At 44.1% G+C, this 14,700-nt stretch overlaps 1 protein-coding gene across 1 annotated transcript; it reads right to left on the bottom strand.

Annotated features, from left to right (window-relative positions):
- Positions 1-1,154: 1,154 nt before the first annotated feature.
- On the bottom strand, positions 1,155-4,734 carry USP27X (ubiquitin specific peptidase 27 X-linked). The gene is made up of 2 exons (XM_034949689.3): positions 4,726-4,734; positions 1,155-4,408 (listed from the first exon to the last, which is right to left on the bottom strand). The coding sequence occupies exons 1-2, from the start codon at positions 4,732-4,734 to the stop codon at positions 2,072-2,074; spliced, it is 2,346 nt and encodes a 781-aa protein (XP_034805580.1). The 3' UTR covers positions 1,155-2,071.
- Positions 4,735-14,700: the final 9,966 nt, after the last annotated feature.

The following is a 14,700-nucleotide window of genomic DNA, read 5'->3' as shown; positions in this document are numbered from 1 at the left end:
GAATGAGGACATGGCTGTGTTCTTCCAGGTAGGGATACCAGACCCATCCCAAAAGGTAGTCAGACACCCTGCACGAAGTTGCCAAGTGCCATCCAAAGTCACCCATCTCTTGAGCTCCCCCATCCTACAAGACACCAAAAATAACAACTTTTTACATTTTCTCTTGAAAATTATGAGCCCTAGGTGTTAATGAAATCTCGGTTATGAAAGGAAGGTGTATTGGTTCATTAACTCATCCATCCATTCATTCATTCATTCAGTAAATGTTTTGAATACCTACTTACCATGTGACACGAGCTAAGGGAATGAGAATGCATCCCAAGGTACAAGAGGAGACACAACTCCTGTCCTAAAAAAGCCTATAAGCTAGTTGTGATGCACCCACAGCCACGTAAATAAACATATATTTCCAAATGAGTTGACCATGAAGTAGACTTGGGAAGCAATGGGGAGCCCAGCCTTTTACCAGAGCCAGTGGATCCAAGCCCCATGGATGTGATACGCGTTCAATTTCCCTCCAGGATTATCTAGGTAACAATTACTTTTGTACCTGATGCTGATGAGAGAAGGACTCATAGTGCTTACCCCATCCTGGGTTCATCCCATCTGTTTCGGCTTAGCTCTCTGCAGGCTGCTCTGCCCTCTGTCAGTATCAGGGAAGGGGCCAACAAGCCACTCTATCAATATCCCTGGGCTGATGGGCCAGCGAACTTTGGAAAACAGTCTTTCTACTGATCTGTGCCTGTGAGTAAACATAGCAACCGAACCCATAATGTTTTTAGAAGACGAAGACCACCAAATTCCCTCGTGTGCAAGCCTGGCAGCCTACTGGCCATGAGAGTCCCATCACTGGGATCTGAATCATGAAAGCAACATGACTGTCCTCCAAAAGGACAGAATAATGACCTTATGGGACAGCTGTGGTCCTTTCCACCCCCAATCCCAGGTGGCACCCACTGTGATGCCCTGCACACAAGGGACAAAAGTGGAGTTCATTGCCTTGGTACTCTAAATAGACAGCATCGGGGAGGGAGTTGTGGAGAATGTGTGTGTGACTGTATGTGACATGATGTGTGTCCCTTCTGTCCAGGGGTCTCAGGCGGGACTGACCCCCACCTCTGATGCATTCCGGGCCTGGTCCAAAGAAGTTTCAGTTTGGATCCAACAAACGTTTACTGAGTCCCTACAAAGTTCCAAGCCTTTTACTTTATACTTTGACACATTTTTATATCATTTTATCTTTAACAATAACCCTTTAAGGTAGGAATTATCTGCATTTTACAGATGATAAAACAATCGCAAAGAGGTTCATTGATTTGCTCAAGTATATCATACAGCTTTTTTTTTTCTTTTTTTTTTTTTTAACACACACACACTATACTCTTAGCTGAGGCCTGTCTGCGTTGGTTGCTTATCTTACAGCATTTCTTGTCTTCTCTACTTTTGGAGCGACGGCTCCCCTTATACAAGCCCCCTTATTTCCTCTCCTTTCACTAGCCCAGGTGGGCTTTTCTTGTTTTAATACTGCATTTAATAGCACAAAAAATCACGAATACAAAGAAACTGGCAAAGGTGTTTGTCAATGATATCCCTGCCTCCTCCACTTTTCTGCTTTCATACCCATATATGTAATGGGCTACATTTTTTAGAAACTTTTCTTTTTCCCCCCAAACATATAACTGTTATGTGATTGGTCAATTGAAGCTGAAACACCCATGGAGAAAGATGTTTTACGGTTACAAGGGCACACCCCCCCCACCACCCCCCTCCCCCCCACACAATCTTTTGGAGGAATATAGGATATGTACCAGTGTCAGCATTTTCCTGCTCCTGCCTTCCTCACCCAGAGTATTTCTACCATTTAATTTCCCTTTCATCAACTGCTTAGACTAGAGCCTCTTCTCCCTCCCCTTCTATTTCTCTTCCAATCAGGACCTTTTGGACACTGGGTACTGTTCAATTCTTACTCTGTCAGGCCCATGGGCCATGGTCAAGTAGGTCCTTTAGATCTCGATGCCAGTTGTAGTATTGGTGTCGTCATCTTCCATTGCAGGTAGGTCTGTGTGTCACTTCAGTAGGCTTGTGTGTTCATTTCTTTCACTTTTTCTGACTCATGTTCTAGCACCTGTTTGTGATAGAACAGTAAATACCCTTCACTGTCCAGTACGTCCTTAATACTGGCCTTAGTGATGACGGCATCATCACACTTGAACCACTGGTCCTTGTGGTGCCGGATGAAGCTGGTATAGTGGCCACTCTCCAAGGTTCCTTGGTGATTAACCACAGCAAACAAGGAATACTTATTTTCGTTGTTTCCACTATTGGTTGGCAGCTGCAATTGTCCATTCATTCTGCTCTCTTTACTTGAGGCCATAAACGGCGTCATATCCAGCTCCAGAGGAAAGGAAATGTATGTAGTGATCTTGCGCCTCTGTTTCGCTGAATGTTCAAACCGTTTGAAATGAAAACAGGCAACGACAGGTAATTTATTCATTGTGAGCTGTTTGGTAGATTCCTGGTAGCTTTGGCAACTACCACATTTGATTTTGGCACTGCTTCCTAAGTGCTCTGGCCTCGTAAACCTCCGCAAGCAGTCCGTGAGGGTGGTGATTCCTGGTATGTGGCTTTCCCCGTTCACACTGCTCTCCCTCCCTGGGCTCATGGGCCAGAAGGAGGTGCAAGAGCCAGGCAAGTCCAAACTAATGTCCCAGCATGGGTCTATCGTGGTGGAGACGCCATGGCAGGCTTGACAGGTGACATCAGACTGCAGGCCACCTGTGAAGATTTGGTCTATGATGCAGTTACAGTGGTTGGGATTGTTGGCCGCCTTCCCGACATCATCACCTTTGCAGTGCCTGTGCAGGACATCTAATGCTGCAATGAGGAACTCGTGGGCATCCTGTTGCCTGTACCCTGCTAAATGGCGGGCATGTATCCACACCAGGTGCAGTAACTTATAGGGCACATGAGGAGACGGGTTTCCAGAATACAACTCCCGAAACAGCGACGACATCTCACAGACCAGACACAACTCGGGACTCGGCATCTCACATCGGTGCCTGTCAGAGAGAAAGAAATCTCTCAGTATCGGCGTGTGGGTGAGGGCCTGGACAATGCAGTTCATAAAGCACGTGTTGCCAAGATTGATGAGTCCTCTTAAACCGATCGTAAAGCTGGAGGTGATTCTTCTTCTCCTCGGGTTGTGCCCCAGCAGTTCTAATTCTGGTTTGGTTGTTTCCCAGGTTGGGAATTTCTCACCAAGGCCTGGCACTGAACACTGCTGGTGAGAAACCTCTGTTGAGGTGGAGGCTTGTAATTTCAAAGCTTCTCCTTGCTCTTCTTTGGCAATTTGCTCAATGTCTTTGTCATATACATAGTCCTTACACATAAAGCAGTATATACCTCCGTAATACAGGTCTACTGCTAAGTTGTGTTGTTTCGTCTCTGCGTGCTCGTGAATGTGTTTCTCCGTGAAGCAGCCAAAGAAGACACAGGAAAGGCAAGAGTGGAGTCTGTTCAGATGGGTGCCACACACATGGCAGATGCACGACTTTGCCTTGCTTTTCCTGGTCTCTGGGGTTCCACACCACACGAAGCACTGGTAGATAACCCGCAGTTCCTGCCTCCAGTTCTCTCCCACCTTAAAGCTGTTCACGTGAGAACAGCCTGGTGGCCCCACGGCAAAATCCACATCCAGGCATCCGCCCCCAGGGCCGCGCCGGGGCCGGGGCCGGGGCGGGGGCCGGGGCCTAGGCTGCGGCGGGGTACGGAGCCGGGTCTGGGGCCGGGGCCGGGGTCGGCGGCGCGGCGCACGACTGCGACGCGGAGAGGGATCGGGGGGCCGCGGTGGATCGGAGGGAAGGGTGGGGGGAGGAACCTCGTCGCTGTTGCCGCCACCGCCGCTCCGCGCTGGGTTCTCATCTTCCAGCTCCTGCTTCGGCTCCTGCTCCGCCTCCCGGACCGGCTCGGGTTCGGGCTCCAGCTTGAGCTCAGCCCGGCGGCCCGGACCCTCCGCCGTCTCCACCTTCCCGGCGGCGTCCACCTTCCCCGCCGTCTCCACCTTCTCGGTGGCGTCCACCTTCCCCGCCGCCTCCACCTTCCCCGCCGCCTCCGCCTTCCCCTCCACCTTCGCCTCCGCCTCCACCTTCCTCTCCGCCTTCTCCGCCGTCTCCGCCGTCTCCGCCTCCTCTACCTCCTCCGCCTCCACTGGCGGCGGCTCCTCCCCCTGCTCGCAGGGCTCGGGCGGCCACTGGGCGTGGCGGCGCGGGGGCCACGCAGACCTACGGTGTCCCCCGCCCGGCCTGAGGGAGCGCGGTGGCTGTGGCAGCTGGACCCAAAAGGGACTTTCACTGAAGGAGGCGGCGGCGGAAGCTGGCGACGCCCCCGGGAATCCTCCCGCCGAAGCCCCCTAGTGGAGGCTGCTTCTGCAGCCAGGCCCCGTTTCCTTTAATTCAGTATTTTCCAAACTTGCTTGTTCACGACAATCACGTGGGGAGCGTGTTAAAATTACAGATTCCTTGGCTCCACCCGCAGGCCTACTGAATCAGAATCTCGAAGGGAGGTACTCCGGAACCTGTATCTCTAACTAGGGCCCCAGAGGCTGCTTATGATCAGGCAAGTTTGGGAAACACAGCTCTAATTCATTGAGGCTGGCGGGAAGGGGGGCGGGGACCGCGCAGTCTCTTTAAGGCGCTTCCAGCTCTCGGCTCCAATCGCTGCTCTGACCCCCTTCATCGTCTCCTCCCCTCTCCTCGTCCTTCCCCTCGTCTATGCAGGCTTCCCTCGGCCACTGCGGGGCTGGGGGCCGAGCGGGTGCCAAGTCCAGAAATGTTTCTGAGGCTGTGAAATGTCCCCTCTGAGGGGGGTCCTAGGGAGCGCAGGCAGAAGCCGTGACAGGCCATCATTTCGGCGGCCGAGCCTGCCTCTAGCCTCGTCCCTGTCTCCCCTCCCACGCCAGGTCCTGCGCTTCCCGAAAAGGATGAAGCTCCAGCTGCAGTTCTGGGGAGGCCTGGACCCCAGCTCCGGGGGGGCCGGGCTACCAAGGCCGCTGGGCCTGGAGAGGCGGGTCCCTGGCCCATCTTATCAGCGCTCTGCAGGGTCTGGGCCTGCTGCTCGCGTCCTCCTGGGCTCCCAAGGCCACGGGTGGGTTGATGGCTTGACAGCCGGCCTCCTGGCCCAGCAGACGCTGAACAGCCCGAGGGCACAATCCACCTCTTCTCTCCAAGGCCAGCTGGAGGGACAAGGCACGACAAGGCCATCCCTACAGCTGGCACTTCCCCTACAGCTGAGAGGGGGCCTAAACTACAGGACACACTCCCAAGACCCTTAAGCCCTGGCAGCATCCCGGGGGGGGGGCAGCAGGTGGAAGTGGAAAGAAGCCTGTGGAGCTGCCAGCAGGGAGAGGGAGTCGGACATGAGGCTGAGAGGCCTCTGGGAACCCTTGTGCCAAGGGGCTGCTGGCACTGGGCAGCAGCACCCCAGAGCCCACGAGGAGTGTGCCCAGAGCAAGTGGCTCAGACCTGGGTCATGGCTCGAGGGTGTCGGGCTGTAGCTGCTGGTCCCAGAGAGTGCAGCCCAGGGCAGGCATCAGGACAGGAGTAGGAGGAGAAAGAGTGTTCTAGGAAGAGTCTCGTCCCCTAATCCTGGTGGTGGCTGGCTGTAGCCTAGTGCACGCTGTCTGGCTTGTGCGGCTGTGCTGCCTGAGTATACATACCCTAGCAACATTCTCCTTGCTCAGCACTGGACATCAGCTCTCCACCTGGCCCCTTCCTCTAGGGAGGGGATGGGGAGGCCTCCTAGGGTTGGCAGCAGGAGTTGGTCCTCAGGAATCAGGAGCCCTTGAAAGGAGGATGCGTGGTTCCCACAAAACTGAGGGTTGCCCTGGGCCCTACCCTTCCTGAGTCAGCTCTTGCTTCAATTCCTTGAAGCACCCCAGCATCCTTTCAATAAATGCCTGCCCTTTGTGGCCTGCAACCAGAGGAACTGCAACTAGCACACTCACTGAAGGAATCCTGCTGCTGCTGCTGCTGCTGCTGCTGCTGCTGCTGCTGCTGCTGCTGCTAAAAACAACCGAGGTCATGGATGAGGGGGTGGAGGATACTCTCATCCCACCTCCAGACTGACAACAAAAAGACCTAAAGATCTCTGTGTACCTGGGACTGTCTACCATTGAAGATTAGCCATGGTAACTTGTTGACTTAGTGATCAACTTCCTGCAGAAGCCCATAGGTCCACCTGGACTCTGCCCAGGCCAGCGTGTTCTGAAAATGGAGGGCTCTGTCACCATTCACTCAACAAATGTTTATTCTGCACTGACCGAGGGCCAGATGTACTAAGAGCTGTGGACACAGCACTCCAACTTACCCCAGGGCTACTGAAATCAGGGATGGCTTCCCCAAAAGGCACACTAAGGAAAGTCTATGTCACTAGCAGAGAAGAGGCACCAAAAACAAAAAATCAAAAAAGAAAAAATACCAGAAACAGTTTGACATTTGATTTTTTTTAAGTAGTCCTCGTGGGAAAAATCAGAACTTTGTTGTACTTCCTTACATTCATTTCCTGATTACATGATGCTTTTGTTTTGAATCACGTGTGGAGGGTGTCACCAAAATCTTTAGATGCTTTGTCCTTATGTGGATCTGGACCCAGATCCTAGCAAATGTTACCATTTCTGCCTCACAAAGATCTGACAGAATGCAGGCAGTTGGGGCTATCCTTAGGAGAGACAGCTCTCCTTCGCAGTAGATGCACCTGGGTGATAAATCCAACTCTGACCACAAGGTGGCAAAAGAGTAAATGACAATTCCTCATATGTGTTTTGTATGTTTATATAAAACTATTGGTTTATATAAAATGCTCTCAAAATATTAAGAAAAACGTGTGCTCCTTCACACATTTTTGGGTTGATGTCTGATATTTTGCATCATAAATGTCAATTGGCTACAAATAATGTAATTTGTGACAAATGTTAATATTCAAAAATAAAACTGTTATGTCACTATTTCACATGAATCCGGTGAAACCTAAATACCTTAGTGACTTGAGAGCCACCATCATCTGTTTTAAAAATGTATAACTGAGCTCTTCTTTGATACTTGGAAGTTGTACATTTTCCCTTTTCTCAGCTCTTAATTCCATTCTGTTTTTCCAACAGAATTTTGTCTCAATAATTGTCTATTTTTTCACTTGAAATGTTTTTGATTATCCTATCGTATTTCTCTGCAGCAAAAATGTGTATGTATTTTTCAATTTAAATGCTCTTTAAATGTTCCTCTGATTATAAGGCTCTAAGTGTTGTTTAAAATTTTGCTCTTGTTTGAATTATCATGACAATTAGTATTAGAATAAAATGGATCAAAACATTGTGAATATATTACAAATTTTGATAGGTAATTATTAAACGTAAAACAAAAGTTCATTGTAGATAGGGCTTTTTAAAAAAAATTAATGGGTGTATCCATGGATAAACATTGCTTTTTGCTAGAATGAGATAGGCTTCAGCATCAATTCTCTTCCTATTTTTTGTTTGGTTAAATGTTAGCACACAGAAACCTCATTTATATGAATAAGTGAATAGGAATGGACATTTTGTTTTAGCAATGCATGCAAGTCTTTGAATTCCTTTGGAGATATATGGGGGGAAATTACACAATGATTTATCCTCAAAATTATTTCTCATGATTTATCAGCTGATAACTTCATAGGTTTTTTCTTCAATTCTACTGGAAGCAAAGAATTGGAAACCATCTGAGTTGCAAAAGGATTTTATCCCCATTCATTTGTTAGAGCAAGTTGTTTGTTTACCATCGTCAGCATTGTTTGGAATTGTCTCTCCTGTGCCCCAAGGATTTTACATCACAGGGCAGTGCACCCAGGTTAAGATTCAGGATAGGTAAAAGATATGCTTTTTCTTTTGTAAAGTGCAAAAAGGACCATTGTGAAAGGGGAGATAGAAAAAGAGAACCAGTTTGATTCCTACACTGCAAGTGTGTTCTCTGGCAGGTCAATTTTAAAAGACTACACAGGAAATTTGAGGATATAGAAATTGATCCCCTTAAAACTCCTGTACTCCAGGGTGATGCACATTCCACTTTAAAAGTTGCTAGTTTATATTTATTATTATAAAAGTAATATATACAATATTCGTGTTTTTTTAATAACAAGGTATACAAGGCATAACATGAAAAGTTAAAGCTCTTCCCTCCCCCGCCAATCACACCCATTTTTATTCCCCTGAGATAACTACTTGTTAGCACTTTCACATTTAGCCTTTAAGAAATTGTCTATGCAAATACAAGCATGTTTTATACATGCAGTTGTCCCTTGGTAATCCATGGGAGATTGGTTCCAGGACCCCTGTGGATACCAAAATCCATAGAGATTCAGGTCCCTGATATAAAATGTTGTGTAGTATTTGCATATAACCTATACACAGCCCCTCATATACTTTGAATCATCTCTAGGTTACTTTGAATCATCTCTAGGTTACTTTTTGTATCATACCTGATACAATGCAGATGCTATGTAAATAGTTGCCGTACTCTATTGTTTAGGGCAGCGATCCCTAACCTGTTTGGCACCACCAGGGACCCGTTTTGTGGAAGACTTTTTTTTTTTTAACGGCGGTTGGGAAGGGATGGGGGGCTCCAGGGGCGGGGAGATGGTTTCCGGATGAAACTGTGCCACCTCAGATCACCAGGCATTAGATTCTCATAAGGCGCGTGCAACTTAGATCCCTCGCATGCACAGTTCACAATAGCGTTCGTGCTCCTATGAGAATCTAATGCCGCTGCTGATCTGACAAGAGGCGGAGCTCAGGCCATAATGCTGGACCGCCCGCTGCTCACCTCCTGCTGTGCGGCCCGGTTCCTAACAGGTGGCCCCCGGGTTGGAGACCCCTGGTTTAGGGAATAGTGACAAGAAAAAAAGTCTGTACCTGTTTGGTACAGATGCAACCATCCTTTTTTTTTCCTGAATATTTTCCATCTGTGTTTGGTTGAATCCCATGACTCGGAACCCACGGATATGGAGGTCCAGCTGTATTTTTTTAATGAAATATAAATTAGACTGTAATATATAGAAGTTCTCTCCAAATTGATCTACACACCCAATGCAATGCCAGTAAAAACTTCCAATGAGTTTTTTGGGGTAGACTTTAAAAAGTGATCCTTAAATTACCATAAAAGACTAAAAGGCATTTTCCCCCTTCCTGATTTCTCTTTCTCCTTTCTGGAAATGAGGATTTAAAGGCTATAGCTGATAGCCATTTTGCAACCAATCATGATGGAAAGACCAAAAAGCTGATCACCTCTGGACCTATCCTTACATGAGAAAAAAATATATCATATTTTGTCAACTCTAAGAGGTACATCTTAAATGAAAATCATTTAAAGATTTTCAACATCCCTGAAATCTTTAAATGACAATTTATGATTATATTTGGCAGCATTTTTTTTTCTTTCTTGGTGGCACATAATATACTGGAGTGTCTCACAGGCAATAGTGTCTTAAGATCAGTGTAATGCTCAAAATGTCATCCTATTTAAGTCTTTGTTATTTGGATCCTGGTTATATGTAGCTGAATACAATATTCCTAGGTGATAGCAGGCTTCTTATTTTCACTCCTGATGGAATTTCAAGTTCTTTTCCTTGCCTTTAAGGCCCTACTGATTCTGGCCTTAGACTCTTAGACCTCACTTTCTATCAACTTAGCATTGCCTCAAACAAACTCGATTTATTGCTGTTCCTTGAATAAGCTAAGCTGGCTTCTGCTTCCAGGCCTATGCCCTTATTGTTTCTTCTTCTTCTTCTTTTTTTTTTTTTTGGAAAGCTCTTCCCTTAAACACCATCACCACATGATATGTTAAATCACCACCACATGATATATTATATATTACGCACACACACACATAATCAATATAAACTCCATGAGAGTAAAATGTTTACTATTGTATTCCCAATGCCTCCTTGGGACTTAATACATATTTAAATATTTGTAAAATGAACAAATGTATGTTTTTCATTGTGCATGAAATCAACCATATTTTCTTATGTTTATTGATCATTTTGTATTACCTTTTTTGCAAACTGCCTATTGACATCCTTTGCCTATTTTTCTTGTGGCTTCTTATTAATCATTATCATAAGTAACACTTGTATGGTACTTGAAGTATGCCAAAAGCTGCTCTATTAAATTATTTAAACCTCACCACAATTTTGAGAAGTAGGTGCTGTTATCATCCCCATTTTACATGTGAAGGAACTGAGGCACAGAGAGATTGAGAGACACCCAAGAGGTTGGGCTGTTAGCTACTAGCCCATTGTGTGTCAGAGTCTAGTGTACATATGTGTTTTTCCCATTTATCATTGGCTGTTGTATTTTACTTTATTTTTTACCATATGATGTTTAAGATTATTATGTAAACAAGTTTCTGAAACTTTTGTTTGTGGATCCTGAATTTTGGTGTTGTATTTGTGAAAGTTTTTTTTTCCTGATTATAAAAGTATAGAGCAAGGGAAAAGGGCCCGAGACAAAAAAAAAGGGTGGGGGCTTGATGATTTCAACAAACGAAAATAAGGCCAGAAGGGCTTGAGCTTAGTGACCAAGAAGGAGGAGAGTGGCATAAGTGGAGGATGAAGATAGAGGTGCAGGCAGGGGCCAGATTACCTGGAGCTTTGTAGACAATTATATAGAATTTGAATATTGTCTCAATTGCAATGAGAATCATTTGAAAGATTTTAAGCAAGGAAATGACATGAAATGATTTATGGTTTACATACAATAATTGTAATCAAATCATAATAATAGTAACTAACATTTATTAATTGCTTATGATATGCCAGGCAGTGTTTTATAAGTGTCTTATCACACCCTGATGGGGTAGGTACTAATATTATTCTCACTATACCGATGAGGAAACTGAGGCACAAAAACCTTAAGTACCTTCAATTTGCCTATGCTTACTTTTTGCTTCTATGCCTCTTCCTATTCAGAATATACCTAATTTCAACAATGAGATGTCTGATGCCTACTTTTTCCATGCCACTAATGTCTCACTAGTGGCCTGCAAGTCTTTACGCAGGTAAAGAAAAGGGAAAGAGCAAATCCATTTAGCACCAGGGCCCCTAGGTCTAAGAGTTGATCAGGTAGGCTCCTCCCATCCATTTGGACCATGCCCAACTGCTTAGGAATAGCCATGCTGCTGGCCCATTCATGATTACCAAGGGAGTCAGCTCAGCAACCCCTGCTACCAATGCAGCAGGACTAGGCCTTGCATCCTGTACTCCTGTAGCCATACCAGCAATCAGGGAACTGAGGAATGGGGTCATCAGGATCTACCACAGGCTTCCAGGAGATTCCAGCCCTACAGAGGGAAGAAGCAAGGCTAGTGGTGTGGAAGGGGCAGGGAATGGAGGAGCCCAAGCCTTCCTTCAAGCACACATCTAGCCCTAGGTAGCCTGCACCCATGTGATTCCAATGGCCCAAGCCCTTCTCTGGCTGAAAGAAAGGAAAGGCTCAAAGAGACAGCAAAGTCAAGGTTATAAGAGATGACAGCAATGATGTAGATTATACTGCATCATACCATGACCAGCTATTTCCCCAGTTTTCACCACATAGTGCCCCCAGCTAGTCTGTTTCTTAGCATCCCTCAGTCTTCAGTACCTCTGACTGTACCCCTTCAGAATGATGCCCCATTTGACTTATACTTTTGATTCTCTACCTATCTGCATTACATGGGCTCTGTATCAGCCTCCTGCATGCTGGCACAACACCTGGCAAACTGCCTATCTATCTTGCCCCTGCCTTTTAGGAAAACCCTGGAATCCCCAAATCTGTGTCCAGTGCTGGAGTTAGCCCTGTGGGATATAGCTGGCCCTGGGCCTGAGCTTAGACAGAAGCACCACGAATAACACATTCTGCAATTTTACTCACCGAAGTTTGGAATCTGACTTCTTGTGCTTGTCCTGAATGCCTCTTTCAAGCTTGAAGAGTAGGGAAGGGTATATTGCACCCAAATTGGCAGATAAAAATCTTAATCACACTTTTAATTCTTTTTCAAAATATTAATCCTTTTAAAACCACAAAAAGCAATACAAATGAAATTATATAACCTCAATAGAAGGAAATTCAGCAATGTCTCCACAATTACATGTGTATTCACTATTTGACTCAGTAATCCCACTTCTAGGAATCTGACCCAAAGATACAAAATGACATATGCACAAGGTCATTCATTGCAGCACTATGTGTAATAACAAAAGACTGGAGGAAAATAAATGTCCACCACTAAGGGAGTAGTTGAATAAATTGTAGTGGAGCCATGAAATGAAGTATTATGGAATGAGACAGATTTCTATATAGTGAGATTAGGATTAACAGCTGGAATATATTGTTAAGTGGACAAACCAAGTACAGATCATTGTATATAGTATGCTACCTTTTGGGTAAGAAAGTTGGGGAAATACAAATATTTACAGAAACATTTACTTACATCTTAGAAATAAATGGTACAATGGAATGTAAATTAACTTAAATGGTTACTTATGGGGGAAGGAGGAAATAGGGTGGAGGGAATAGGCAAGAAAATGAGATGTTTCTAAAGTCCCTTGTTTTACAGCTTTGACTTTAGAATCCTGTCAATTAAAAAGAAAAAAAAATCTCTAAAAGCAAACTGAATCAAATGACCCTAACTGTGTAGCAAATTGATGGTATAACCACACAAAGAAATGTTTATTTCAAGTAACTTAGAAACAATGTTCTGACTATACATCTCCCATGGGATATACCCCAAAGAAAAAAGGAACTGTGTTCAGTAGTCTTTTTCTAGTAGTAGTATTGGTATTATTATTTTGAAACTGTTAAATGTATGTCGTAGGATAAAACAAATAAGTAATTATGATAATGTTGTCAGGAATCAAGATTTTTAACATAAAGTAAGGAAAATCATGCAGTTATAAAATTCAAAAAGAAAAAACTCTGTAGTCTTACTTTTAGAATACAAATATCCACGTGAACTTATAATTTTTCTTTTTCTAAAAAGTACATATTTTCTAGTTCTGTCCACTGAAAAGACATAGCAGAATGGTCTCTACATATCATTTCCTACCAAAAGGAGCCAATCCTCCTTGGAGAAATGATGTTTCCAGGTCTGTAACAGGAAAAATACAAAATGAATCTGGAACATCTTGGTTTGCTAGAAAGCAAATGAGATATCAAAGACTAATGGAGTTATGCCAAAAGAACACAGGAACCATTATGAAAGGGTTCTCACTTGCCTATATTGGGACAATTAAAGATGCTGCAGTTCATGAAGCATCAAATGTATAAAATACATGAGTTCATAATGACATTTAAAAACATTGGTCACCCCTGAGTGATACTAGGGCAACAAATCATTATTGCAAAAATAAAATAAAGAGAAAAATCAAGAATTTATGTCACCTTTCCAGTATGAACTGCATTTCAGGGTAACCAAATACTTAAAGACGTTCTTTTATATGCAACAATTTCAAACAGAAAATGCAGGAGAAATTGTAGAATTAGTATATCCCCCTTTGCAATCCCTAATGAAATAATAGATCCAGGCCAAGGTTGCTTAACCCTGGCACTATTGACATTAGTGGCTAGATAATTATCTGGGGGCTGTCCTATGCACTGAAGGATTTTTAGCAGCATCTCTGGCACCTATCCACTAAATGCTAATAGCACTCCCCCATCCGCCACCCCCCAACCAGTCATGACGATAAAAAAATGTCTCCAGACTTTGTCAAATGTCCTCTGGGGGACAAAATTTCCTCTAGTTGAGAACCACTTATCTAGGGCAATGATCATGAACAGATAAAAAAGATTAGGTAAAATAGTTGTTGGAACTTTACAAAGGAGGGATCAGGTTGATACCAACTGAACCCACCAATCAATTTGAGCATCACTGAGTGGAAGAGCTACATATTATGTGCCTCCTGATGTGATACAATAGGAAGCATGCAGCATCACCTGTGATGTATTGATAATGCCAAAAATAAAAATTGAACCGAAATCTAATCAAATGTCTAGCTCTCTAACTCCCAGTTTATGGTGAATATAGGAGATAGAAGAACAAGTTTGATGTCACCACTGGGAAACAGCCAAATCCAGAACGTGGGATATTTTATAGGAAAAATGACCTGATTAACAACCAAATTAAATGCTACATTCAGTTTGGATCCTATTTTTTTTAAATCAGCTTTAAAAGTACTTCTTGACACAATCATGGAGATTTGAATATGAATTGGTATTTAATTATATTTAGGAATTATTAATTAAAAATTGTGGTAATGGTATTGTAGTTATGTAAAAGAATTTTCTGTTAGAGATGCATACTCACATTAAGTGAACTCATATAATATCTAGGATTTGCATTTAAAAGACTGCCACAAATCTTAGGGTGGGGAGGATAAATGAAAGAAGAGTCGCAAAATGTTTAAAATTGTTGAAGCTGAGTAAACGGGGTTCATTTTACTTATCTCTCTACTTTTTGTGTATATTTAAATCTTTCCATGATAAAATGATTTTTCCAAACAAAGCAATAGAATTTCTGTTTCCAGAAAGATGTGGTAGGTGTACTTTTCCCTTTTCTACCTGCTAAGTAAAGTTATAGACCCTGGACATTGTATAAAACATAAACATAAGAAGACTCTGAAAAGTAGATAGTATAAGGCAGA

The sequence above is a fragment of the Pan paniscus genome, chromosome X (genome assembly GCF_029289425.2).
Source record: "Pan paniscus chromosome X, NHGRI_mPanPan1-v2.0_pri, whole genome shotgun sequence".
NCBI lineage: Eukaryota > Metazoa > Chordata > Mammalia > Primates > Hominidae > Pan > Pan paniscus.
This window is presented reverse-complemented; position numbering and strand designations above follow the sequence as displayed.